This window comes from Plasmopara halstedii, assembly GCF_900000015.1.
Source record: "Plasmopara halstedii genome assembly, contig: Scaffold_3060, whole genome shotgun sequence".
In the NCBI taxonomy this organism is placed as follows: Eukaryota; Oomycota; class Peronosporomycetes; order Peronosporales; family Peronosporaceae; genus Plasmopara; species Plasmopara halstedii.
The window spans coordinates 572,854-599,213 of record NW_020189964.1 but is presented as its reverse complement, the minus strand read 5'-3'; the positions used below and the strand labels follow the sequence as shown (position 1 = coordinate 599,213).

Sequence of the window (26,360 nt, the reverse complement as noted above, 5' to 3'; positions counted from 1 at the left end):
CATTTCATGACCGAGTCGTGGTGTTTTATGCCAGGGCATGACATGTATCCTTTGTTTACTTGTTCTTAGGAAAACATGACACGCATTGAAAGCCCATATCCATCGTTGGTCCCAAAGCGATCTGGAACAGTCGGCGGCGATCACTCATCCAAAGGTGGCCACCAGCTATGATATTTCACTCGGCAGACACATCCAGGAACGCCTAGAATGAGCTTCAGAGACCTAGATGACACACGCTGTAAGGTAGCTTATAGGAGCTTTAGGCCGTACGTGATCAGAGCCAGAAACTGTATTATTTTTGAGAGGACATGGTTTCGTCATGATCTCAATTATACTTCCCTGGAGCTAAGCGCGCAATCCCTCTATAAAAAACGTTTCCAGCATTGTAATTTTAGATGGACATATGTCGCGTGCTTTGCACCGCCTGATTAGACATATCGGGCGTACCAAGTTCGCGTCCGTCCGTAAAGGGGGTAGAAATTAGCGGGCTATGGTCAAAAATTGAGAGCTCTTATCGCTGCACTGGAGTTATATCCTTTTTTTAAGGTGGTAAAGGAGCTTCAAAACATATGCGCCACCTTTCAGGACCTTTGCATCTATCTCATCTTATTAAATGCGGTGAGCTCTGCATCTATGTGGGTTTTGCCGCATTAACCAGTTGGGGTTGCCGAGTTTGAAACTCGATTAACTTTTGAGGAGCGACAAGTTTTAGGGATGCTGGAGAAGAAAGGATTTTTAGAGCGCTGAGTGGTAATACTCGAGGTTGTTTCATCTGAGTTAGTACAGAAAAGCTATACCTCGCGTGTACCCTTCGCTCTTGGCCGATAAATGGCAAACTTTCATGCAAGATTGCCCCGACAAATCTTTCTTGAGAAATCAGTGGGATTACGATGACCGTCTTGATAAGCCCTGTGATCTACAGGACCTTGTAAAAATTGAGGGCAATGTTATTCTGTCCTTAATGGAGATTCCGTAGTGGCTAACATAATCACTCAGGCAATGAAAACTCATAAAAAGGCCTGTTAGATTCAGAGCTGCTGTGCGTTTGATACAAGAATTTACAAAATTGACAGCACTTGAAGCCAATTAAGCTACAAAATTAGCATACTGTAACGTCTTTCTTGCGATAATAGCACGTCGAGGATTCTCTTAAACCTTCCTGTACAATCTTATGGATTTGACTTTATGGAACGCTATCTTGAACTTGACATAGATTCGAAACATGATCGTATTTGGACAAGGCGTGCTGACGACATTGAGGCTTGAATCTTCAGGAAGTCAAAAACATATCACCCAGTATTCTTCTTGTTGCCGATTGATATTTGATGAGACTTTATTAGTCAGGAAGCCGAAGTGCCTTTGTTACGGGTATTATGCTGCTGTGTATTTGGTGCAGAACGTGCAATTACCATAACTGAGACCCGACGATGTTACTAAGTGTCCCCAGCAAACTTTGGGAATGCAGAAACGGCAGTGAACCGCGGTTACAAGACGATATGTGATATAGTAATTGTCTGACTCGGTCTCCGAAATATATTTTTGCTGAGACAGGGTTTAATTTTGAACGGTATGAGTGGAGAAAACATTTTAATCACTCGAGGTTTGCCGTGGTCTTCACACCCTTTCTATGGTAAACATTACCAACACCTGTAGTCCGTTGTCTTATAAAGTAGTACCTGTGGCTAAAAGCAAGAGCTATTGTGTGTCGCGGTCCCCTGTTCTAAAGTCATGAGGTCGATTCGCCAAAGTTTTGAGAATGAGACCCGGAAGGCGTAAGGCTTTCCCGGCAAAATCTCGAATTAAGCTTAACAAAATTTTCATAGGGGATATACCAAGAATGTGTCAAGATACACTGTTTTTCAAGAAAGAGCTGATCTCATCATTTGTCATGGATGACCCACTCATAAAGTTTACCGGCTGTCCCTATCAATCCGACGGATTCAGTGACTCGTGGAAATAAACTCGACTTGATTGTTGAAGAAAGGTCACGCTGTTATGAACATGATCCCGCCGCGTGTTACCCCTGGCACCGGGGGCGCTAAGAAATGAATTTGATTCCGTAGCCAAATACTACGTTGCATGTCAATTGATATTTCCTGGGAGCGGTGTGACGTCACAAACGCTTGATTTCGTGCAAAGCACGAAGCGGATATATCAATAATAAATAAATTTTGAGTTCAGCACCTATTTTTTGTGTTAGAGAGAAAATGGCAACCGGGGAGTCGTATATCATTTAATAATGATTGTTGCAGCCACACCATTTGCGCAAGCGGCGATTTCTAAATAGGTACAAAGGCAAAGTTTCATGCACTTTGTCCTTAGGCGCGTTAATGATAATATTTTACTGCTCATTTAAAGACATCACCCATCTGCAATAAAAATGTCAGTCATGACATTTTTGGTGTGGATACAAACTGTCTAATGTACATGTGGCGCCACCTGATGCGCTCAATCGGCAAGTATTACAGCTGTTTCGGCCAGATTGTGCCTATACTACACGCTGAGACTCGCAAAGAAAGCTGTCGCTTCATCAAAAATGATCAAGCTCATGAAACCAGTCGAAAGCTGCCTCCGTTGACACTGCCCTATGAGTATTCGGTGACCGGTAGCGGCCCGGTGGGTTCACCAAGGATGATTCCACTATCTGGTTAAGCGGAGAAAATATTGCACATTAAGAATACGATAAATTTTTGACCCCCACCTTGATAATATTCCCAATTAACAACACAGCTAATCGCACCCTCTTCTTGTCTCTTACCCTGAGAAAAGACGCAGCTGGCTAGCAGAGTGGACTTTCACTAGTGAGTGGCATCAGGCTTCGTTTTAAGTATAAAACTTAGCTACAGTCTGTTCCACCAGGCTGATAGAGATAAAATGGTCTGTTGATACCAAAAACGTGACTCAGAGAGCCTCTATCTTGATGTCAATGTCGTGCTTCTTACTTCACAAAGACAACCTCAAATCGTCGTATCAGTCAGATGTCTGCCCAATCGAAGCTGGCTCGTAAAGCTGTACGACAGGTTGTAACGGGGTTACACGTGCCCTAGTGGGAAAAAGCGGGTCGCACAAGATTGTATGACCGTACATAGGTGTGTACTACACAAGTTAGTGTAATCATACAGTGGTGTGGCTACACTGTAACTAGAAGCCAGTACGTGGCAGAATTGCCAGCAGTAATGCATATTACTATATTAATTAGGTTTGTTAGAATAATTAGGTATTATTACATTTATAAGGAAAACGCACGGTTTAGATCTTGGCGTCTTTGCCGCAACTAAACAGTTTAATACAGTTATAGTTTGAACAGAAGCGTTTGCCTTGGTTAAGGCTTAGTACTTAGAAGTCGCGAATTGCGATCCGCTACACTTGTACTGGTTCTTGGGAAGGATGTTAGCTCGGTGACCCTAGCTGAACTTTCTCTAAGCAAAGAGCTACGGCAATACGGAAACCTCACTCCTCTGGTGGCACTCGTTGTCAATCTACTCCTGAGTCGTTACCACTGATCCTCTGTGAGGATGGAGGAATACTTCTATTTGCTTCAGGGCATGCAGGACGGGCTTAATTAGCTGATGCCCTTGCTGGGCCCTGATGACGTGGAGCACCTCGTTGGGAAAGGGCCCGAGGCCATAAGTGCGCGCCTAGAGGCGTTTTCGAACTTTGAAAATGCTCTGTTCGAGCACTTACAGCAGATACTGTCAGCGTCGACAGCGTCTATGATGCCACCGTCACAGGCCGCTCATGGTGAGCGTGAAGACCTTTGAGGGTAGAATCTCCTTCTCTGGATGAGAGAGACCAAGATGGCTATGGCATCCGCCATACTCTAGGCCGAGAAACAGCGCGTGGCGCAAGCTATCTCCTAGCTCGAGACCGAGCGCAAGAATGGGCACTAACGTACGGTGTTTCGGTTGAAGCTGCGTTTTTCTTCTGGAAGGAACAGAAGTGTCAGCTTCTGCGAGGGTTCTCGCCGCCTAATCAATCATATCGCGCGCGATCGCGTTTCCATGCTGCCCGACAAGACAAGAAGGAGTTGGTGGACTTTGTCCAAGAGTTGAGAACTCTTATTGCTGGGATGGCAGCAGATCATCTCCCCGAGGCGGTCGCAGCGACCGTCTTTATGAAGGGCCTCCGCATCGGAGTGGCCAGAATGGAAGTCTTCCATGTGTATCCGTCTTTTTTTTTAAAGAGGCGCTGAGCGTGGTATTAAATGCCTTAATCAACTTTAAGTCGACACGACTTGGTCAGAATGCATATCCTCAGAGATCGTCGAGCGGGCCTGAGTCAATGGATCTCAGCTATGCAAGGGGGAGCTCCGGGCTGCTGATTAGCGTGTAAACATCCGACGGTGTGTTGTTTTTGGAGACACCTGTCACCTTTAAAGGAGTAGTCCATTGCGCAAGGCCCGCAAAGGTTCGTCGAATCGACGTCCCGCTTCTAATCAGTCTGGTTTGACGCGGGGAAACGAGAAAATCCGGTAAGCTCGGGGACCCTACAGTAAAAGAACTGAGTTCTGCTGAGCCCCAAAGAGGCAGAGGGCAGCAGGGCTCAGCCCCGAATAGCTCGTGCTCTTGAACACGGCGCGTGTGTGAAAGCCGAGCTCGATGGTCGTTAAAGCGACCACGAAAGACTTTGAGAAGCCATGAAAAATCCTTATCGATTATGGTGCATTGTGCAATTATTCTTGACGCTCCATGATCGAAGGAAGTCAGCTGTATCCTAAGGCGCTGGAAGCGCGGTTGAGTGACACTGCCACTGTTCGCTTAGCGGCAGGGACTTGTGTAAGGTCCCTGTCATCCTCGGTGTCAAGTTCATTAACTTTGATAGCGTGGAACGCTGTCGAGATTTAGACTTTGTTTCAAGGTATGACCTTATCCTATGGTTGGAACTTCATATCCCATAAACCGATTGAAGGTCGAAGACCTTGGGCGCTACCTGCACGTCTCCAAGTGGAGCGTCGGTAAGTCATGAACCCACCTCTGCTAGCAAGCGGACGCGCTATTGGCGCGGGAACTGGACCGGGACAGTCAATGTGCTGGATATCGGAGTATCCAAGTTGTCAAACACCAAAGGTGTTTTGGACAAGAGTTCCGAGCTTGACTCGCGGGCTGAACGCGGAATGGCACGTAATCTACTGAGTACTGCTCATATTACGAAGCAGTTGGTGTATGCCAACAGTGGCATGGTTGGACGAGGTTCGAGACATCCTGGGTAAGGCCCTTTTGATGCGCGTGGAGTGGCACGTTTTCCACTGGACAATGACTGCGCAAATAGCAGCTCTTTGTCGGATGTTGTTTACAACATCAAGGCTCCGATGGAGCAGGGATTGGGAAAACTGGACGACGCCAAGTGCGTGTTTCCACTGGTGCCGATGAAACGTAAACCCTCTATAGAGAAGAGTCGACAAAGCCGTATTTTTATCTGCAAGATAGTGCCTTAAAGGCAGGCAATTTACCTGAAGTGGTCGTTATAAAACCGAACAAGAACATTAACGAATCGTTGCTTCTGGATGAAGCTGCCGTAGAGGATACTAAGAGTGTGCTGAACGCACGAAGTGGATCGTTAATCTTGTCTCCCAAGACCCGCCTTCGGTCATATCTCCGGACCGAGGTGTGCGTCATAAGATTGACTTAATCCTTGAGATTAAATACTGTATAACACGCCAATAACCCCTGTTCAAGGAGCAGAGTGACAACATTGACGCCTTTTTCCGTGCGAAGCACGAGGCAGGAATGGTGCGTGAGAGCAAGTGTCCACATTTGATACCCACATTTGTGTCCGGAAGCCGAGCGGCAAGTGTCGTATCGTTCACGCTTACAATAAGCTGAACGCTGCCACCATTCCGGCACAGACACCGATTCCTAAAAAAGATGTTAAATCAACATGGTTGGTTGTACAACATACACCGCACTCGACTTGGTCATTGATTATTACAAATTGCACATGAAAGCGAATGATATTCCGCTGACAGTAGTGAGTACTCAGAGCGGGATGCTCTGGGGGTGTCTGGTGATGCCTCAAGGGCCGCCCGCGATATAATCTGCTGCATGTTAAGATGATGCACCAGCAACATTTAATAGTCTTGTGACGCAGTTGTTCAGGCCCCATCGGGCGTATGTGCATATACATACATCGACGACTTCTTCGTCCACAGTCGTGCGGAGCATCAGTAAACAGAAGAGGAGAACCACATCGTTTATTTGAGAGCTGTGCTCGAGTGCATGCACACGAAAAAGCTGTAATTTAATGTCGATAAGTGTATCTTCGGCGCGGAATAATATTTTAGGATGCTTTATTGCGAAGCGTGGCATTCGAGCGGATCCTGCTAAGGTCAAGGCCATTGTGGACTTGCTGGTTGCAAAATACCAAAAAGACTTGCACAAGTGGCTTGGCCTCGCCAGCTACATGCACAAGTATAGCGCAAACTGTGCGGCAATGGTACGACCATTGTCTAATCTCCTTAAGAAGGATAAGGAACGGTTTTTGAAAACTAAGCATCGGCAGGCTTTTAACAGAGTCAAAGACAGCCTCCTTCATGGACCAGTACTGGTGTTGTCAGACCCCGATCGTCCTTTTAGTGTCGTCTGTGACGATTTGGACTTTGCCATCGTCTGTCCGCTGCTGCAAGCAGACGCCAAGGGGGGGGATCGGGTGATTGCGTTCGAATCTCGCCAGCTTAAGGCTGCGAAGAGGAACTACGCAGTCCATGAAAACAAATTACTTGCGATGAAATATGCACTAGTCAAGTTTAGGGTGCACCTCATGCGTCACTACGCACAGCGACTCAGTAACCTCACCTCTCGCAGAGGATGACCAGGTGACTCTCATTCTTCGCAGAATATAACTTCGAGGTGAAGTATAAACCAAGAAGCACAATTCTTTGGCTGATGCGTTGTCATACAGACCGGAAAATGAGCTTGCTAATGTCACGACGGTGACGTCGTTAGTGACAGATTTGATTTGCGCCCCCTAGGCGGGTGATAGTATTCGTGTAGCGCTGCTACAGGCTCTCAGGAGCAAATTGTTTGAAAAGTCGGACAAGAAATTGTCTGCGCGTTTGAGCGCACGGTTACACTGAAATTTTTTTGAGTAACGGGTTGCTGTATTATAGCACCGATTCAACGGATACGCCACGAATTGTGGTTCCTCACGATGAAATTTTTGACATACCGTATCCTCTATGAGGTTCGCGACACCCCACTTAGTGGGGGTTCCAGTCGTGAGAAGACCTACAGCTTGATGAGTTGTCTCTTGGTGGCCCAAACTGTACAAGTGAACGATTACATCTATGCGCGCATATGAGACATGTCAGAAGGTGAAACCCACTCCGAATGCGGCGGCGCCGCTGGCCAGCTTACTGGTATCCTCCGGGTGTTGGCAGACCATGAGTATGGACTTTGTGTTTGGCCTGCCGAAGGACTCATCGGGCAACACGGGTGCAGTGGTCTTGATGGACCGTTTGAGCAATATAGCTCATCTTGCGGTAGTGCCGGACACCATCGACGGTGTGGGTACAGCGACGCTGCTTGTCAATCTTGGTTTTCGACAACATGGACTCCTGGAGTCAATTGTGTCTGATAGAGACCTGCGATTCACTTGGAATTTGGTCTACACTCTTCAGGGTGCTGGGCACCAAGTTATCTATGTCAACAGCGGACCATCCACAGACCAATGGTCAGGCTGAGCGCGTGAATTGCGTCGCTGAAGACGTTCTTCGCAGCCTTTGTGCTGAGACGCCGAAGTGCTAGAGCGATTCTTTGCCACTCGTAGAGTTTGCTCTGAACAATGCAGTGCATTCATCTACCGGCTATGCGCTGTTCTACGTGAACGAGCTTATTAATCCTCGCGTCCCGCTGACGCCGCCATTCGATGCCCTTTTTGGGCACTCCCCTTCTTCTTGATCTACAGGACAGTCTAATCACCATGTCGCGAACATGGCGGCGAAGAGGAACGTCCGCGGTCGAAAAGAGCTCTTGGTGAAACGGCTGGGTTATCCAGCGAACGACGAGGGATCCACTCCCCGATATCGTTCTCGCGTTCGACGCAGGTCCAAAGAAAGATTTCGCTTAAAGAATCTACCCCTTCCTCTTTTCTCTCTTCTTCTCGTCGTGGATTAAATTAATGACCGCACGAACTTCGCAAGCAGCTTTGATATCGGTGTTAACCCAATCCTGCGCTATTAATTGGGCACATCGAGAGCGCATAACACATGTCTTCAGCAAGTCTACAGCAGTCTTCGCGTTTTGCAAACAGTGGACATCCACGCATCGGGTAACACAAACCCATGACCAGAATCAAGTGTCGGTTATCTGGACGTAATCCAGATGGTATTGCTAGATGTACGGTACATTCATGAGACTTCGTGGGTCTTCTCCAGCACGTGTAATCGATCCAAAGACGTAGAAATACGCGGTTCGAGTCATCACTCGACCTTCCACTCGCCTGAAGAATTTGTCAGACTCTAAGGTGCCACCACCACATCGATCGTCACATTCCTAACGCAGATCAATCCCACGGTAGCGTTAATACATTAGACGACTGAACTCGCCGATGTGCTCTTCGTAGCAATCATCATTCGCCTAAGCTGGTCGTTGGATGCCAGGTTTTGGCCCGATGTGTGAAACCTCCGATCAACGTGAAAGTGGAGCATCATGCATGTTCGATGATGGAGAAGGCGCTTTCTCACTCTCAACTTAAGGTGCCGTTTTGCTCTCCGCTCATCGTCGCAAGTCGTCATCGACGCGTTTCATTTCGTGTGGGATCACAAATGACTGATCTTCGGAGTACAGAGTCAGATAAGTCTGAAAAAGGTTTAAAGAAAATATGGGTAAGCCTACTCTTTAATGAGGAGTGGATGGGATACACAAATACTTTTGTGTAAGGTGAACATTAACTATTTATCCTGCATAGTCGTATATTCCTTAATTTCTCTTATTAGAATTGGAGGCGCTTATCAGTTAAGGGAAAATTCAAGGTATTTTGGCCATGATAACTGTCACTTCGCTCTTTTCATCCTCGTTCGGGTAATTTGACGACTTGCTGGAAGTGAGCATCACTCGGTGAAGTGTGTTAGCCGATTAAAGTCTTCCCCAGTATGTTCGTGTATACGGACGGGCAATTCCCGTTACATGAAATCACTTCGTAGCAAAATCAAACAGCCTTGGAGTTATGGTGTTAAGGAACTTCCTCTAACTCCACGGTCTCTTTGCCCATTTGCTTTGGATGCGGCTCTCTTCGATAGAAGTCACGTTTCTATCAGACCATTTTTCGCGAATGGTCAGCTGCTGACATATTAAAGTCAGTGCTGAATAACGTGAACAATGCCTTCTAAATTTGCTGTAAAGCGTAGATTTGTGGTAGACACAATTTCTATCAGCAAACCACGTTGGAAAGAAGCTTTCTTCACATGAGCAAGGCTGAACATATACCGTTGACTGTATCGCTGACAGAAAAATGATGACCCACCTTGCTCAAATCCACAATGCCGGCCAGTATCACAGGACACGCGGCTTGGTAAGCCAAATAAAGGCTACATAGATAGAATGTCAACAATCTGCTGAAAGTGTTAGGCTGATCGAAGGCGCTGCTAAGGTCTAACCCGCCAACACTATTCGCACGCTCACATATCGCTTGTTTACGTTTACATAGTGGATCACCTATACGTGACGCTTATCAAAAGCTATGTTCTTTTTTTTCAAAATGGCCACACAGAGGCTTATCATGTGCTTCGTGCAGTTTTATGTACCCGAGGTCCTCACCGTGCGGCACCACTACACGCTAATTGTCACATGAGAAAGTGCTATTATACAGCAAGCCTTGGGACAAGGCATAGTGAGACATAGGAACGGACCTGCCAAAATAAGGCGAAATTCGAATTCTCAAGCTCCTTGCTTGCCAAAAATACCAGAAGCCCAGCACATGTTGCGTCTAACCTGGATACGGTATGTATTGATTTATCAGTTGGTGACGTCACCAATGCGAAATAAAATAAATCGTAGTCGGGGCGACGTAAAAGCGCATTTCTCAACGCCTTAAAGCAACGCCCGCTGTTATCTTACCTCAGGAATATAACCGACAAGAAACATTAACGATCTGCTCGATATGTAGTAACAATCTTGCTGTGTGCAATATGTGTACATCATAATCGACTTAAAGCCAAGCGAATCACCTTGAACTATATAGGGCCATAATTTACAGCAAGCAGCTCCTTGTCGTGAGCAGGACTGTTCTTCTTGCCAGCGCTAAGCAGGCAAGACGCAAAAGCAAACACGCGTTCATGTCTATTGACATCTGGTTATAGCAAGCACAGCCTATTAAAAAGTTCAGAGCGCTAGAGCCGATGTGGAATTGCCGATCTAATTCTGGAAGAGTTAGAATCTGGGGATACTAGGAGCTTTTTGTTACAGCTAAAAAATGTTCCTATTCTGCAGCACCACGAGACCACATGACGTTTTCACAAAGGGAATTTTGAAATCATGCCGCATTGGCATAGTTTGCGCGGTAATAGTATAAGCAGTCGACTAGGATAGCCACTTTTGAAAGTCCTCTCAAACAAGGGAATTGACCAATCTACAATGGGCATAAATTCGAGAATCTTTCAGCAGGCAATGCTTTTTAATGAAGCAATTTGGAAGGAGATTCTTTAATAGCACGAAGACCCACGTTGTATATGTTGGCGTATAGTTCTTCATGTGCATTTACCGAAGCACCGTTCGCAAGTGTTTGGCGTGGTCGTCTTCATCTGACATCATGTGCTCTATACTATTAAAAAATATTTTCTCTAGAGGGTCTGTAAAAAGCCACGATGTAGCCTGAACAGTTTTGTCACCAGACTACTGAGCTTCGCAAGTCCATTAAATAGCCTTCAAGAGCGTCTCGGTTGAAGTAGTTTTCGGAGAGGGGGGGGATAAGTCTGCAGTGAATGATGGCCATTAGCCAGATTGAGTTAACCGAACAAAATGCAGCCAATCATGTTGTTCTGCAGGAAAATATTTAAGGAATCATTTACGCCGGTGTATTGTGGCGGCAGTGGGTATATCAAAATGATGTATATCCTACCGCTTGCCGTGTGACTTTCTAAACGAAACAGTCGACGCCAAGTAGAAAACTTATTTTCTTTTACCTGACATTTTTCGTGCTTCCAAAAAAAGCGTCTGTACTGTTACATTTTGCCTTTGATTAGAACCATATCCGTGTGAGGTAATTTTAGATAATTTTAGAATGCACCCTTATTTCTGTGGGAGAGACGCGGGGTGGGTGTCTCGTCAGCTGGCGTCTTTTTCCTTCGGCAAAAGATAGACGATTTCGTAGAATTTTTGATAATTTCCATTTCACTTCGCAAAATCTGTGCCTTGCTGTGTCCTCGGTGAAAACCTCATCCTTAACGAAATCCTAGCTCATATCTTTCTTCGGTACCAAACGTACCATTTTGGCGACCTCACCGTCTCGCGATTCTTGCACATGTAATTGAGATATCAATTAAACAGCCATATGAGAATTTCCGCTGCGAGTAGTGGTAAAGGACATACAACACCCAGAATAACCCCGGTTTCTCGACTTACGAGTGAGCAAAGTTTCGTTCCATGCAACCGCAGAACTTCACTTTTCCGCGCGGTCGTCAGACGATGGTGCTGACTCAACAGTACCGTTACGAGGCAAGGATAGTACGTTATTTTAATTTCAGCTCCCGATATCATCTACTCGCGACATAGCGATGTCCATCAGCACATCGGCTTTGGCAAAGTATTGTGCGACAATCAGTCGATTTTACTCTCCACCGGTCCTGGCACCTTTGACAATACCTTACAACTGTCTATTAGCGTCCCTAATAAGTACACGACGTAGGTCGTGAAATCCCGAATAAATACAAATTCAAGCCAAGGTTCGCGGCATTTTGTCGCTCTCTTTGGTTTATCCTAGTAGAGTTTGGTAAGAGCTCGACGGTGCCCAGGACGTCGGCTTAAATTGATGCTTCAGGCCATCAAATTGCATGACTTGTCAAAGCTCAAACAGAAGACACCTGCAGTTTAACTTTTTTGACTTTCAGAAAACCAATGGCTTGTGGCTCCAGTAACGGCATGCCTAAAATGTGTTCGTATCCAGACTCGACTTGACAGCGTATCGGTTGGTCAAGCTATTTAAAGTTCACGTAGAGGTTTGACATAACCTTCAAAATTTTACCGACATATTTGTCGCAAGACGCAAGAAAAATCGTATCCGTATTTGACGCTCAAAGCGTATACTCTTCTCGGTGGTCGCGCGTTCTAATCGGACGACGCTCTCGAATCTAGAGTCGCTCCTTTAAGGCTTAGTATACTCAGCCAGAGTGACAATGTTTATACTTTAGTGGCGTGGGCGCTCTAGCCCCATCACGATGGGATCCAATATTTTTTGACCGTCTCTCGTCTAAGAAGCTACTGGACGTGCCTAATTAGCGCATGCGCATAGCTGGCGAGCGCGTTCAGGAGAGCAACCATCGCTTTCGGCCATTCGACCGCCACTTCACTGACCAGCAAATGATACTGGACTAGCTTGCCCGCGGAAAGTGTCCATGTTCAATGATCGCAGAGTGTGCAGTCCTTTCACGAAACAGTCGTGGGATTGCCTACTTGAACTACCGTGGTAAGCGGGATTGTCGTGAATTCTACACACAGGGTTGTTTGGACTCTAAAAAAATACGAAGAGGTTGACTCCTACCAGGGTCGGAACCTGATAGGAGCCAACCTCTTTGTACAGACATCTACTTCGCTCTGTAATGTCAAGAGAACATTCATTTAGATTGAGTGAGACTTATACATATGTACCTATTTTGTATCCCTTATAATGATACCGTCTTCATTTTCAGTTGTACGAACCATTACCATGAACCTGTGTGATAAATTTTTACCATCGTCAAAGTGCAATGAAAGTTTATACATTGGATTGCTGCTGCGTTTTCTTAAGTTTTTTATGTAATCGAGTTCCGCCAGCATTTAGTTAAGGACAAATATACAGATTGTGATTGGCGAATGAGATATGTAATAATTAATAATTATGGTTGACAATTGGCAACAATGATTATTTTACTAGTGACAAGTTATATCTGATCCGATTGGAAGAGATAACACAAGATACCGGTACAATGTGTTTTTGTTTAGTGTTAATAACTGGTACCATGTTTCTCATCCATGGTATTCTGAAATATTAGATATATAAATTATCACATAAATACAGCCAAGAATCCAATATTTAGTACCGATTAGTCCACTTATAAAACGCAACCTGTTGCTCTACACGTACATCTCACAGTGTTGCAACAAGCCAAGCACACCCATTGCAAGGCTAAAGAAGTGAGATCTACGGCGTAACAAATGTTGAGAGAAATATGCCGGTAAGCGTGTAGCTCCCATCCCGACTAGACATTCAGTATTAAATTTCTTGTCTGGGTGGGCTGTTTTGTTAGTTTGCCTCCGCTGTTGACGAGGCGTCATGTGAGTAGGTACTGGATTGAACAAATTATTTTGCTTGGCCTTGTTGACGTAGTGAATGCCTTGTGGATAAGGATCGATCAGTGCCTTGCCGTTCAAATAAAGGATCTCTACTGTCTGTGCCTCAGGATTTTGGACTGGTATAAACTGCAAGATACTACCGCAAAGTGAATCAGGGTGGTTCTTCATGTCTTCGTTAGGCATTGAATCCACCACGCTGACACCCCATGGCGAAAAAGAGTATGGTACTTGTGCCAACTCAAAAGCTAACCAGTATGTCTCCTTGTCACCCCACGAGTACTTAAAGCGAAAGCGCTCTTCTGTAATAAACCAAAACAAGATATTCATGACTTTCTTCCCAGCTCGTTTCTTGTCAATCAACACCATTGATGAATCCATCTCATGAATCGACATACCCTTGAAGGCAAAAGTGTTGACCAGATGATCGGAAGGACTAAATCCCTTAGACACATTAAATTTGGCGTAGTCAAACTTGTGCAGCAGTCTATGCAGGTACATTTCTCCGTCGTCACCGCCTGTTAAAAAGCGCTTGCCAGGTCTAACTCGGTCGTAAAAAAAAGTAGTGCCTGTCTGCACATATCCATCAAGGCTACGGACAACCCCAGGATCTCTTAAGATGATATCATCCACGTCCAGCAGCATGACATGGCGCACGTCTGTGTGGTACATTGCTAATGGTTTAATCCACCAATTTTTAAATGTTTTTGCCATCTCTGCTGAAATAATTCCACGAGATGAAAAGTCAGAGCAAACATCAACGAGTTCCACACGGTTATCCAAGTCAAATAATAGTTTTACTGATTTATCCGACAATTCTTCTTTTCCACAATGATAGGCTTGAATAAGTTCATAATTTCCGAGACACCGTAGCTCTCGAATGAGCGACAGTCCCATGTAAAGCATCTTGTCGTGGAGACATACCACAATCGAACGCTCGCGACTCACCGACAAATTAAAATTATCTCCACGCCTGTAGAACGATGATATCGGATGTATTGTAGTCATTGACTGGTTAGCGGACGCTTCAATGTTTGTTGCTAGATCAAGATGCGAACGATTGAGCGGAGTAGCCCGAAAGCGATGAAGTTGACCAACAGAAGCATTGGTCACGAGAGATAAGTTAACGTAGATTGTTGTCCCGAGGATTATCGTCACCACCACGATTAAAAGATTGGTCTTATGCGTGTTGCGGGAGAAAAAGGTGAAAGAGGTCTGTTGGCAAGTTGATACCATTTGATTAGAAGTGGAGGGAGATGAACTAATTCTAAAAAATTGTACTGAATACAAATATTATATATGCCACATATTCAATACCACTCATTCTTTTTACAGTTGTACTGGTTTTGTTCTAAGAGCTAGAGACTCGAATACCATCTGTGAACAAGGAGACTGGCATCTTACTCTTGCTCACATTGCACTCGCTGTAACAAACTTAGAAGTCGTCCAAGTCCATTATCATTATAATTCTGAGGTAAAAAAGCGTCCTTACAACTATATTAGATAAGCTGGAGCTCGCCAGGTCACAATATCGCTTGCATCTTGGATCTGACTGGCTCATGTGATGGCTCGAGTTTTGTAGTCAATATTTGTGTATTGCAAAGAAAGACGTGGCTTCGAGCATCGTGATGAACCATGGTCAAGTCCAAGAACTGTTCAGCTCAATGGCAGGAACTGTCGTGATCATGTGCTAGATGCCTGAACTTAAACTATGGTTGCGAGCAGCAAATTTATCGCTACAAGCAAGATTTATGCACATCTATCACAGCCACCGACTGAGGGATTTTTTATCTAAAAGATCATTCGATCCCCACCCATGTTGTATTGGATCATCTTGCCTCTTTTTTAAAAGATAGAGCAATCAAGGGTACTCCAAGTCGAAATTCATCGTGGTACCGGAGTAAGCTTGCCGAATCTGACTTCTGGGGGTTCTGCCCATGGGTTAATAAAGATCTGGCCAAACAACTTTCTTACACTCATTAAGTCTTGCTGTAGAGGAGATTCATACGCATAGGTGAGTATGGGCTCCGCACCAGTACAATAAGTGCCTTCAGACGGTTTGACCGTGACGATTTGGTCAAGAGTCAAGTAAGTAGCCCAAGGTTGTAAAATGTGTGATGGGCTGGCGTGAGTGTTACGCTTGCTGTGGAGCAATCTGGACCCCTTCAGCTAGGTCCAGTTCGTTAATTACGAAATAGACATCGTAAACTCATGTGGTACAATGGGATAAAATACTTAACGGTTCAATTGTACGAAAACCACATTAATTCATGTAATTATGAATATACGTGACAACCAGAATATCGGTATGATGGGAATCCGAATTGGATGGGTCCGTGTACACTTTGGCTGCTAGCCGCCCGTCAGGGGGAAAAGACAGCTTTATGATGATAGATGGTAAAGTGTATGTATTTAGTCCGGCAGCATTTGATCTCAAGCATTTTCTCTCTTGAAAAAGTACAGCAACTTAGGCAGAGGTTCTCGGGTCTGCTCCTGTTTGAGCGCAACTCTGGGCGTTTATGTGGACTATTAAAGTCAAAGCCGGTCTCATAAATCCTTTGCTTCTTCCTTATGAAATTAATAAATCTTGAATTAAATCTACTTTACAATCGAATATTATGTTTCTCATAACAAAACACTATGTCATGCATAGCGTCCCACGAAAGAAATTAGTACTTATCATGACAATACTTCACCTCTGTAATTCTGAGCTTTACTTTTAGTCCTAAGAAAAAGTATAATGTGTGCGTAAATTTTATTAGTATGATTTTCTTCTTTCTAAATATATCACTCAAAGCAAAAAAATATTACCTGACTTTTAGCCCATTTTCAATAGCGCGGACTCAGAAATTTCTGAATGTGATGTGCTCAGCAATTTTTTGCAAATGTCTTCGTTGAATGGCCTATTATTTCACACCCCAGAGATCGATCAATACAATATCACGGAAAAATGACCAATGCGAGCTTCCGACTCTCAAAATTAAAATACCAGCTTAAAGTTATCGTTTATACAAGCCCCAGTTGAATCTGTAATGTGCATGACAGGAGTGACGAAGACTGTGCCACCCCGTCGAAGCCGAGTGTTCCTACTTCTTGTACCACTCGTAGTTGTGGGGGTCTATACACTCATTGTGGAGACAATGACGCTGTTTGGTATCCCTGGCGATAAACTACTCGGCTTACATCGAGCGTTCGGATTGACATGGCGCAATCGCTTCAGAAACGATCTTCTTCCGGAAGAGGTCGTCGCCGAGAGCGATTTGCTGCATCTTAGTTTGCTGCACGAAGTTTGCATCGTGGATATGGAAGCATCGTTCTCATGGCAGTACGGATCTCCCGGAAACCAAGATACAGGAGGTACGGCAAACAACTCAGAGGTTCTTTTACGCCGGACAGACAAGAATTTGCTGCAAAAGCTTCGCCAATGCCCAACTGTCGACATATTTCTGCCAGAAAATGCGCATAGCAACAATTATTGCGAGGATGCCGCTGCTTATGTCAAATGTACGCTTTTATCTTGCTGGTGCCTAGGGATCATCGTTTAGCTGATGACATTGTATCTCATGAACAGATCTGAAGTCGCGGCTGCTACCTCAATGGATACTAGAAATTAAGTTTTTTGACGCAGAGTTAAAGCGCGAGGTGGATTACTTTGATTTATGTCCAAAAACACCTATGCTTTTCTTTGATCATCACTGGGGGGTATTCGATCGTGAATGGAACGGAATTTTGGCGTCTCCTCGGTGGCCAAAAGACAAACCTATATACATGGTTCCCAACATTGAAATGGTTGAGCTCACACCAAATCACTATTGGGATGTAGATGTGGTGTTGTGCAAGATCAAAGAGTGCTACGATCGAGTGACAAAATGGTATGAACAGGAAGGAAGTCCGCGTAATACGAAAGTATTATATACAAAGCACACGTCGATCGACCCTACTGTATTCGTACGCAAACGTTTAGGTGAGTATAGTATGACGGACAAGGACTTCTCCACCGTCAAATTTTACCATATGGCTGGTAATAGCACTGCCAAAGGAACAAGGGAAGTTCTTGATTGCTGGACATACGAGTCAGACTTACCTCCACTCGCCGTATATATCGATCGCGCAGTGTATTATAAGCTTTTTCAGGCCTCTTACAAGTTAACGATTGCTCGCAGTCACAGTCCGGTCAATATTCACCTGGGCATGCTGGATCGCTTAAATTATAGCAAAATTGTTGCTGATGCCTCCTTCGTTATCAATCCAAGCTACAGTGAAGGCTACGGTCACATTATCAATCAGGCACGTGCATCAGGGGCTGTCATCATCACAAATGATTTACCGCCTATGAACGAAATGATTACTGCGAATGAATCAGGAGTGCTGATTTCGGTGACACCTGTGAGGCACCCGTGGGTAGTTTTAGGTGGCAATTATGCGGGAAGGCATGGCTTGAAAGGAGTCGGTGGGTTAGTTGCCTCTTTTGAAAGCTCAGACGTTTGTGAAGCAGTTCATCGTATGATGCAGCTGACCACACCTGAAATTCGTTATGCTATGGGCTTGAACGCCCGACGACAGTATCATTCAGATACCAAGTTTTTTGCCGATATCATGCAGGAAGTGCTTAACTTTGCAGCAAAGTAAGCGAAGAGAACGGCGATGAAGGGATAATTGCACTTAAGCTTTTGTGGAAATATAGGTCGATTATTTACGTACAGCTGGGGACAAAAACGTCGTGTGTTCATGCCTATCGACTTAACGAGCTATGAATGACCAACTGAGTCACAACTCATAAAGCAAGACCAAGCCTTGAAAAGGCGCAAGGTAGGCTCAATGTAAGCTGTAAGTTCCCCATCGCAGAGATAGTGTCTCCTTTAAGCGGCACACATGCGCATGATATACAAGTGCTTGCTATCTACACAACGTAAGTTTCATCGAAATTAGCGCGAAGTGCCGCATGTGATTATTCATCATTGGTATTAGCGATTGCAGGCAAAAATAACATCGATAAAATATGCTGTCCAAAATATGCTTTTTAAGGTTTGTCTTAACCCTTGATAACCGATTATCTCGACCAAGGAATGTTCTCTAAATATTATCCAGGAGCTCGGATAAGTTTTGGGTCAATGGGTCAGATTGTCATATAGGGTACTAATGAACGACTGTAGCCCTTTCCAATTTTTAGATTAAAGTATACGTCTTGCAGCAATTTCACTCGGATGTTGTATCCTGCCTGTCACGATGACGAATTCTAGAATGCATGTTGACCAGCAAAATATTTTTCTCCATTTTTCTCCCTTTGCGGCCTAAAAGTGGGAACGCGCGAACCTATTATGGTCTACGCTTGTAAAAACTCTCAATCTGATCACGTCAATAACCGAATTCAGCTTTTCCGGATGTACAGCCACAATGAAGCTTACACTTTGTCCGTGGAACGATAGGATGTCCGAATTTTACTGGTCTTGGCATGGGGTCCAAAGTCGATGAAGTCTAGTCAGACAGATCACATGATGCGTACTTGCCCGGCTAGCGAGCAATAGAAAAGAGTGTACCTTTGCTTCACACAGGCTTTGAGACTCCGCTTAAGTAATGCTGGCTTTCGCATCAGTCACGTCCTGTACAAGTTCGATCGTCATTACTTCTAATTTGAAAATCCCGTTGCTAATTTATCCGTCCATCAACTGGAAAAATCATCGTCGCTTCTCTGTATCAATAGTATTACCGTTATCTGGTGAGCGATAACAGTATGTATATATCCAGACGGCTAAATACTTGGTAAGTAATGTCATGATGTACGTGATCAAGAGTCCGTTGGGGGTCAAGTCGTAGGGAAGCTTAAAAATGGGTGAGTGCACAGAAAGCGCCTAGACTTTCAGAGTGCGCGCTAATATTGCACACAGTTTGTGTAACGGGTCAAGTTCGCGAAATTCACCCTTACACATTCGTAAATTTTCAAAAGAACAATTGTAACAAATCCATATTTGCACTTGGTGTTTTTGTTTATGTTTATGAATACTATTGAAGCAGTACACCTCAGAAAAAAGTTCAGATTCTTATTAGAGTTAGTGGCATGCATATATTTAGTATCAGTCTAAGTTACGAATTTACATGTCCTATGTACATAACATAGCAAACTTATATATTTGAATTAGTGTTAAGGCTCTTGGTTTACTCCTGATAGATGCACACGAACCCAACGTCTGTGTGTTTGTGAACACTGACTCTGATAGTCTAAGCTTCCTCCGTGCAAGGTGGATAAGAACTTGGAAGCACTGTCAACAATACAAAACCCGAGTCTGGAAAAACAGTGTCCTAGGTGAGGATGGAACAAAAATTAGTCCGAGGCATGAGTCCAAATGGGATCATGGAACTGGCGGTAAAAAAGGACCGGATGGTAATTAATTAGGCCCCTTTCAAGGCCGCCCCAACCTGGCGCCGGTAGAAAAACATTCAACCTGTGGGACCGTAGATGTTGATCTTCTCGACCTCTCAGGGTCGTGGAGAAATTGAGATAACCAATCATTCGGTCTTGCTCCAAGAATAGTGACAGCAACTTGCGATGGAGGCCGGAGGATAGAATGGGTACAAACGTGCGATATCTCGATAAAAGAGGCGATCACAACGTGGGCCAACTTCAGGCGACAGATGTCGCTGGGTATCCTTACCACCTACAAGTACAAACACAGTTCTTGTCTTCCCTTTAAGAGCGGACTTAGTCCAGGTGTGAAGAACTTTCATCGCCGCAATGGTGTCTGACCCTTTTTTTCAGGTGGAAACAATAGCATCGTCATGCTGGAATTTTAAAAATGATGTGGCCCGCCCAAAACCTAATGCTTTCACCCTACCTCTGTTGAGAAAGCGGTGGGCCTCGCGCATAATGCGAAGTCAAACTTTAATGCTGCGAAAGTTGGATAATTGCTAAAAATGCAAGCGCCACAGGCGATGAACCTCGACGATGCTAAAAATTGAGATTTATCTCTTAGCTGAAAACCAACATAGCAGTAATCGCAGATGATTTATATAACACATTCGTTTCATGCATATCCCTTTTTCACTTTGCTTAGAGGGACAAAAGGTCGGGCTTGAAAACAAGAACGTCAGGCAAATCTCCCAAAAAGAAATATCAGGTCCTGGTAGGTGTGGCCGGGTAATTAGAAAAGATGTCACTCTTAATCATATCCCGTCAATTCAAGGCAGTCGTGGTCAGCTACCCTCTGCTCTCAAACGATTGAGTATCGCTAACCGAGGTGGGGCTCACAGTCGACAATCATTGACTACAGACATCGACGTCCCAATATTTGTGAGGTAGTGAAAACTCCTTATAAATTTAATAGCGCCTTGCAATTACGGATGCCGCAGAATTATCGAAACCAGAAGACAGTTTCCGAAGGCATTAAAGATGCCAAATTTAATCAACGATATCTGTGCCCATTGCGATAGTCACGTTGGTTAGACTTTCGAAGTTTCGGGCAAATCGAGGGAAGCTAGAAAACTTTAACAGTATGGAACATTCAAGTTTTCGAGATATCGTGACATTTATGGCTAGTACAAAGCTGCGATAGCGTCCACGCAGGTTATAGGCTCGTCTGGAACGGATGACAATGATATTGCTAGGCGCGTCGAATATAAATTTGAAGGCAGAATCGGCAGTAAGCCAAAATCTCAGACTCAGACGGGAAAGAATTACTATATGCTGTGGTCACAAGAGTGGGTCAGCAAATAACTTATGAGTCATGCTGGGTGGAGAGTGGATGCGACTGCACTCAAAATCTCCAGCGCCACAGTCAGTGGATTTGAAGGGCGACTCTAAGACGCGAGTCGAAGGGTCAACTTCTCAATGGTTTCTGCTTGTCAAGATGCGAAGGTACTGACAAACCACAAGAACTTATTTTTCACTGAGTTCCGTACCAAACCAGCACTACCAATTGAAGACATGCCGTGCAGAGCAGTACAGCTCCCCGAAAAGTGGAAAAGGATTACACACCTGTGGTCGGGGAAGTCCTCGGGTTTAAAATTACTTTTCCTGCAAAAGATTCTATAGAGCTATTACAACAATATTTGGCGAAATGTGGAAGAAAGTGCAAGTCAGTGAGGCTAGCAAAACGAACTGCTCAATATAAGAAGAGGAGCTGAGGTTATCATCTGTCAAGCCTCAATTACTCATTGAGCGATTCAAAATACTGCGTGTGTGGAGTAGGTGAAATTACATGTTCTCTAAGACCCAAAATACATTGGTCTTTAGTGAAGAAAAAATGCATTGATGTGACGAAAGGTCCACCACATCCCCTCGGATTAGAAATGTTTATAAGAAACCGAAACGATTCCCTAAACCAGATAAGCCGACACACGGCGATGACCCTACCTTAAAAAGGCTATTGGTAACGGGATAATTGTGCAACGTATGATAAATTAGATGCAGCAACTATGCCGAGCAACGGTCTTCATTAAGGTAAAAAATATCAGCATGATCGGCATTACAACTTGCTCATTAACTGCTGATGAGTGATATTAATACCCTTTCCACCGATGTAAATACTCCAAACGGGATGCTCTGGGAATTGCTAATGCAACAGCGGCGTTATGGTACAGCTGTTCGGGTTAACTTGTTGTTAGGAGCAAAGCTGCTTTGACAAGTATCCATCTAATGTCACACAAATCACAAAATATGGGTGCAAAAAATTACATTATGCAATTGCAAGCCTTGCTTGGATGCATGCACTTATAGGCAAGTCTGCCTCTGGCGCCGAAAAGATCCTCTTTCTGGGCAAAACAAGATATGCTTTGATATCTCGTGGATCTAAAGAAAACTGTAGATTGATCTATGTTTTTGTCTCAGAAAGACCTGAAAAAGTGACTCGGCTTGGCCAGCATTTGCACATATATAGTACAAGTTTCTCAAATATGGCTCAATTTCTCACCCAGCTATTGAAAAGACGGCAAATGATGTTGAGATGCGGCGGAAAAACAGATTTAAATGTTAAAGAAAGCCTTATGTGCGCCTCAACCCGTCTCTCTCAAACTCAATTTGCCTACTCTACGTTGACACTTCGACCTATGCAATTAGCCGCGCTTTGCTCCTAATGCAAAATTGACTTGAAGGCTTGATCGCGTTTGAGACTTGCTAGCTTGATGCTTTTAAAAGAGAACCTTTCCCATTGAAAAAGCAACCCACGAGCAAGTGCTTACTCGTCATGTTCAGGGTGCATCTGCTGTTGGCTTTAAATAGTTGAAAACTTAAACAGATCATACGTCATTGCGCATAGAAACGTTTCTACCACCTCTCATATACTTATCTCTCGCTTCTAAAATACCTTTGAGGGAAGGTCAGGACCAGGTCGGTTTACTGTGATGTCGGATGCGCTTCGTGTCGTCAAGTCTATAAATTGTCACATGACGTCGCTAATCAATAAGGCAACACTTAATGCGTCCGGCTCCGACATTATATATATTGGAATACTAAAACTTTTTCAAAGCTAGAAAATTGAGAGTTTATCTAAAAGCAAGACTATGCGTCTGCATTGCTATGCCAACTATCAAAGCTTGCTGTAAGATCACACTGACCCATGTAATACAAAGAATGTAATGGTGCATCATGATATCAAAAGTACAAAATGCCGTACAAGGCATATGATACCCTTATGGGTCGCCACCTCCGAACTAAAGACATAATCCTGAGCACTAAGTATTGGTGGTCAAAAGTCATAGATCAGTAAGATTATATATGCGGGCTTGTGTAGCGTCAGATCGAATGAGACAGTTGAGACACGCGGCGAGATCTTCGAACGGTAAATTTCCATAATCATGAGTTTTAAAGTCGGTCACTAGACGATGCGTATATTATTGCCGATATTATGATATTTATGGACCGTCTGAGCAAGCCGTTTTGTATTTCTGTTGTCATCAATAACGTGACCGATGAAAATATAGCATTATATCCGATAGAGATCCACAAATGCTGATAATTTTTTTATAACTATATATGACCATCTGGATATACATTACTAGTTACTAACATTGTAAATGTATTCCGTCGATACAATCGCACAGATTGAATTTGAATTGAATAAAGAGGTTCATCTTTTGCAGGCATCACCGCACTAAACATAAATATGTTGTTCATCCCCCCCAGTGCCTTTGACACCGCCACAAGTTGGCTTCGGTACTAGTATAGGGGCTGGCATATGCAATCGACTTGCAGAGCTCGATTACACATCAAAGCAAAATCAGCGATTTTATCACGATGAGGTTGAGCATTACGCGTAAGTTCACGATGCTATATCGACAGTCAAAACAAACAAAAGCAACACGTCAAATTCAGAGGCAGGTGGAAAACACACGAATATTTAGTGGGGTAATAGGTCAGATTACAAGAAGTTGACTTAAGTACACATGCAGTGTTAGCGGTCTGTAAATCCCAGATGCGACCGCGCTACATTCGACCGTTCAAGGCCGTAGCATATACATATACCCTGGCTACCCATAGAAATTGCAAGCACATCCAGTTGTTTTTGAACGAGCTCACTGATGCGGAGGTTCCATTTTTACAAGCCAGTGGGCGCAACAGCATCTCCACCATCAATACCTGAGCTGTTCTCTGCTTCGCAATGTGACGGTGCTGAGCCGTTGGGGGTGCTACAAGCCGGAATGTCTAATGATAGCTTAGAAAATTTTCGTATAAAAAATTTTTAAACAGATTATAACGAAAGCCGTACCTTATGGCGGGAGCCAACGTACTGCCACAATTGAGACATCGCAAGAGATCTTGCTGAGGCAGGGTCTCCCCCGTCGGTACTGACCGATGATCAGGGGGTGGCCAGCTTTCCTTAGTAGTATTTGGTAAGGCTGACGGGTACTACAAGGCCGTTAAAGGTACTTGTCGAAGTGAACATATTACCCTTGAAGGTTTGCGCTAGTCGAGGTTCCACTATCGCGAGATTCCTAGACTCCAGAGCCGCTTACTGTCTGGTCCACCGTCAGCCTTTATCTCCCTCGGTCAAAAAGTAGGATTGTCCAAACTTGCGTTGAAACCTCGGTCGGTTGCTGCAACAGCTGCGTCGTGGAGACGAGCGGGGCTGTAAAACAATAGGTATTTGGAGTGATTGGTTGTCACCTCGACGTCCGCCCGCTATTTACTTTGATAAGACAATGCTTAAATGAGACAAAATCTCTGCTGGGGCAGACTTGCAAGGCAGTGAGACGGGTAAAATCGAAAGTTCTCTCACCCAAAGCGCAAGCAAGGTCGGGTAATCAGCGGAATTTTGCCAGCTTGTAGGATTTAAAGTACATTTATCATATAGAAAAAGGTCTTCGCCTCAAGCTTGGAAAAAATTCTGTATGTGGACTGAGATAGCACTTGCGGAGCAACTTCCTCGCGATTATTTTGCTTCGAATGTAGAAGGAAGGTTTAGAGACATAGGCGTGAATGAGCTCCGCACCAAAGCGATAGACACCGTAGGACCGTGATGCAGTTAGAACGAGGCACAAAGTCCGAGGCTCTTGCAGCGGAGAGCCCAAGCGCAGTAAACACCTTTTTTTGGAATTGCCAGGCCGTGTTTTGCTAGGCAAGAGCAGGTAAATTAAATTGAGTCCTGGAAAGTCATTGGCGCTGCTCGTTGGGGAGCATCCCGGTCTCCACACCGCATAAATATTAAAGGGCCTTTGCCGTTAATGCTACGCCACACTCGAAGGCTTATCTATTCTTGTGAAGTAGGTGACTTTAGACGCGATAATGCTCTTGGAAGCTGAAAGTGTCAACTCTATGAAGTGGGGCGAAACTCCGTCGGCAGTGATGTAATATTAGAAAATGAACAATAATTTTTAGTCGAAGCATTGATCCAAAATTTTATTTACTGCAAGAAATTAGAGTATACATTAGACTTAGTTGTCTGAAGAGCTCTCGGTTCCACTCCCAGATGGAGCCCAAGCGATCTATCTATGTGTTGTTTTGAGCCAAAATATGGGAGTGAAAGCATCCTTTGGACAAAAACACTTCAATTCCGTTGTAGATGGAGCTCATCCCCTAATTTAACCGAAAGCCGCCTAGGTACCTTTTAAATTCTTTTGCATAAATAATGTTCTATTTGTATTTGTATTACCATATTTATGGATAAGAAAACTGTTATTGCTATGGGTGCAGCTAAGATCCCACGGGGACTACCGACCTTTCCGTTCATTTACATTAGTACCAACACTTCGGCCCAACAAGATATCTGAAGATTTACAAAAAGTAAGATTCAGATTTCTTATATTTATAAAAAAAGTATTGTATTTGAACAACTAGATGGAGATGTAAGGTGTACCCACAACATCGTAGAAAAAGTTTGGTTACAACCTGCTTGCCAAGATGTGGACCACATTTTGACTCGTAGATTTATTGCTTTCTCGAAAACTGCGCTATAGGGGTCGCTTCTAGATCACCAACTGCACTCGATTTCCAGACACTCTCTGCACTATACCGTGTATGGTCTTCTGGAAATTCTTGCACTAAACATCAGCACTTGTGCAGCAACTTAACTGGCTCAACAACCCCTCGCTTCATGCGTCTTTTCGCGGTTGACGCGCTTATAAATACTCTTGATGCAGATACCAAGGTTTCGTCCAAATAGCATTTTCAGCAAATACTCAAGTCCCGACTGAAAACCTCTGCAGTCACCCAGAAAAAAAACAGATTCGAGCCGTTTACCAACGTGGCGCTAATCTTGTTCAACTTCCCTTCACGCGCGGATTTCCGATTATACGACTTGTCCATAGGATAAAAGTACTTTACAAATCCCGTCGTAAAAGCAGCACAATCTTCAATTTAGTTTTATTTGGTGGGTCTGGTGCAGGAGCGAAGCTTGCTCTACTGCGATCTAGACGCTGGTCACCACAATTTACGATCATCATTTTTAACGGAAT

General features: G+C 44.3%; 6 protein-coding genes across 6 annotated transcripts; 2 read left to right on the top strand and 4 right to left on the bottom strand.

Moving 5' to 3' along the window:
* Window positions 1–2,389: 2,389 nt before the first annotated feature.
* Window positions 2,390–2,652, top strand: PHALS_06632 (uncharacterized protein; the record flags this gene model as incomplete). The annotated part of the gene is made up of 2 exons (XM_024719953.1): window positions 2,390–2,401; window positions 2,482–2,652. 2 exons carry the CDS (start codon window positions 2,390–2,392, stop codon window positions 2,650–2,652), a joined length of 183 nt encoding a protein of 60 aa, XP_024585201.1.
* A 10,610-nt stretch (window positions 2,653–13,262) lies between these two features.
* Window positions 13,263–14,486, bottom strand: PHALS_06631 (hypothetical protein F444_02043; the record flags this gene model as incomplete). The annotated part of the gene is made up of 1 exon (XM_024719952.1): window positions 13,263–14,486. The coding sequence occupies one exon, from the start codon at window positions 14,484–14,486 to the stop codon at window positions 13,263–13,265; it is 1,224 nt and encodes a 407-aa protein (XP_024585200.1).
* A 2,024-nt stretch (window positions 14,487–16,510) lies between these two features.
* Window positions 16,511–18,107, top strand: PHALS_06630 (hypothetical protein F443_17314; the record flags this gene model as incomplete). Its single annotated transcript, XM_024719951.1, has 2 exons — window positions 16,511–16,982; window positions 17,050–18,107. The coding sequence occupies 2 exons, from the start codon at window positions 16,511–16,513 to the stop codon at window positions 18,105–18,107; spliced, it is 1,530 nt and encodes a 509-aa protein (XP_024585199.1).
* A 712-nt stretch (window positions 18,108–18,819) lies between these two features.
* PHALS_06629 (uncharacterized protein) lies at window positions 18,820–19,405 on the bottom strand (the record flags this gene model as incomplete). Its single annotated transcript, XM_024719950.1, has 6 exons — window positions 18,820–18,824; window positions 18,884–18,953; window positions 19,016–19,044; window positions 19,146–19,167; window positions 19,236–19,297; window positions 19,360–19,405. 6 exons carry the CDS (start codon window positions 19,403–19,405, stop codon window positions 18,820–18,822), a joined length of 234 nt encoding a protein of 77 aa, XP_024585198.1.
* Window positions 19,406–24,004: 4,599 nt separating this feature from the next.
* Window positions 24,005–24,214, bottom strand: PHALS_06628 (uncharacterized protein; the record flags this gene model as incomplete). The annotated part of the gene is made up of 2 exons (XM_024719949.1): window positions 24,005–24,121; window positions 24,176–24,214. The coding sequence occupies 2 exons, from the start codon at window positions 24,212–24,214 to the stop codon at window positions 24,005–24,007; spliced, it is 156 nt and encodes a 51-aa protein (XP_024585197.1).
* A 1,619-nt stretch (window positions 24,215–25,833) lies between these two features.
* Window positions 25,834–26,211, bottom strand: PHALS_06627 (uncharacterized protein; the record flags this gene model as incomplete). Its single annotated transcript, XM_024719948.1, has 3 exons — window positions 25,834–25,946; window positions 25,990–26,105; window positions 26,150–26,211. The coding sequence occupies 3 exons, from the start codon at window positions 26,209–26,211 to the stop codon at window positions 25,834–25,836; spliced, it is 291 nt and encodes a 96-aa protein (XP_024585196.1).
* Between the last annotated feature and the right edge of the window lie 149 nt (window positions 26,212–26,360).